The sequence below is a fragment of the Salpingoeca rosetta genome, assembly GCF_000188695.1.
Source record: "Salpingoeca rosetta unplaced genomic scaffold supercont1.16, whole genome shotgun sequence".
Taxonomy (NCBI): Eukaryota; class Choanoflagellata; order Craspedida; family Salpingoecidae; genus Salpingoeca; species Salpingoeca rosetta.
In genome coordinates, this window is record NW_004754918.1 from 941,987 (window position 1) to 943,640 (window position 1,654).

At 56.1% G+C, this 1,654-nt stretch overlaps 2 protein-coding genes across 2 annotated transcripts in view; one reads left to right on the forward strand and one right to left on the reverse strand.

Moving 5' to 3' along the window:
• Window positions 1-545, reverse strand: part of PTSG_07177 (uncharacterized protein) — a 3,559-nt gene extending 3,014 nt beyond the window's left edge. The window contains exon 1 of the mRNA XM_004992540.1: window positions 242-545. Within this exon, the coding sequence (XP_004992597.1) occupies window positions 242-325 (84 nt within the window). The 5' untranslated portion in view covers window positions 326-545. The remainder of the gene's footprint in view (window positions 1-241) is intronic.
• The window catches only part of PTSG_07178 (uncharacterized protein), a gene marked incomplete at its 3' end in the record, with an annotated part of 6,840 nt that continues 5,701 nt past the window's right edge, over window positions 516-1,654 (forward strand). Inside the window, exons 1-2 of the mRNA XM_004992541.1 lie at window positions 516-1,204; window positions 1,401-1,489. Coding sequence (XP_004992598.1) covers window positions 798-1,204; window positions 1,401-1,489 — 496 coding nt within the window. The 5' untranslated portion in view covers window positions 516-797. The remainder of the gene's footprint in view (window positions 1,205-1,400; window positions 1,490-1,654) is intronic.

A 1,654-nucleotide genomic window follows, 5' to 3' on the forward strand; every position in this document is an offset into this window, starting at 1 on the left:
CGCGTGACCGCTTGCGCTCTACCCTTCACCTTGTTTATACACTCACGCTCTTATTATTTACACACACACTCCTGCTTGCACTCATACACGCGGCTTCACACACGCGCACACACACACACACACACACACACACACACACACACACACACACACACACACACACGCACACACACACACACACACACACACACACACACACACACACACACACACACACACACACACACACACACACACGTACCATGCCGGAGTACTGGTTGGCAAAGAGGACGGCGCTAATGATGGCCACCTTCAGCACAGGCAGCGGTGTCGCCTGCTTCTTCATCCTGTCTGTACCCCTTGCTTCCTTCCTAACTAGTCGTCGACAAAGATGCAGACACTGTGTCGCAGCCAGGACAGGTGAGGCTGCAAGACGAGGAAGAGAATGAAAGCGGAGGAAGAAGAAACGTTGCTTGCAAGGCACTGCGTGCGTGCGGTTTGCGTGCGTGATGTGCCTGAGCACAAGAAGTCCTGCCTGCGTTCTTGCACGTGTGTGTGTGTGTGTGCAGAAAAAAACGACGTTGAGGCAGAGCAACAACACAGCAAGTCTTTGTTGGAGCTGGAGGAGGGTGCTGGTGTGACTGTGTGAACAACACACACGGAAGGCACAGCTGCGAGCTGAACTGGCAAGCGAGGGAGCTTCCGACTCGGCAAGCCAAGCTCACCATTCAGGGAGAGCGGGAGATAGATCGCCCCACTGGACGAGCGGCTGCCAAACGACACACATTCACCACACACATCCACACACACATCCACACATGGTTGGACGATTGACATGGAGGAGACGCGCTGTTGGGAAGGGCAGTGGGGTGGTGGCGGTGAGGGCGAGGAGAGGCTGCTTGCTGTGGGGCATCCTGTACGCCATCATAGCAGCATCAACAGTAGCTACAGTGGCGGCAGGGACAAGGTACGAACAAAGCGAAGATGCCAGCAGAGGATGGCAAGATGAGCCTGTCCGCTTGGATGAGGGCCGCGTGTCAGAGCGACCACCACCCAACTCGACCTACAAGGACAGCGTGCAGACAGGGCTGGCAGCTGCACTGAGTGTCTCCGCCTCCATCAGCATCCTCTCGTGCTTGTGGGTGCTGCTTGTCATGGTCCTCCATCGCATGTACCGTGTCCAGTCCCGCCGATTCCTCATCCACACCACCATCGCCAACCTAGTGTGAGTGTATGTGCGTATGTGTGTGTGTGCGTATGTGCGTATGTGTGTGTGTTGTTGTGCACACGTACTTGCGCGTACTTGCCCCTCTTGCTCGCTTGTCGATGCGTGGTCTCGCAGTCGTGCGCTTCGCCAGCTTCCATGCCTCACTCCCATGCTTCTGGCAACTCCATGTGATGCCCTTTCGACACAACACCAGCTACACGGTGTATTGGGTGCTGCCTCGCTTTCCACAGCACAACCTCATCACAGAGCGGTTTGGTGGAGCACCTTGTAGCTGCGCTGAAGGTGAGGGCCTTGTGTATGCGTGCGAACACTGGGTTGAGTGAGTGTGTGTGTGTGTGTGAGCGTGTGAGCGTGTGTGTGTGTGTGTGTGAGCGTGTGTGTGTGTGTGAGCGTGTGTGAGCGTGTGTGTGTGTGTGTGAGCGTGTGTGAGCGTGTGTGTGTGTGTGT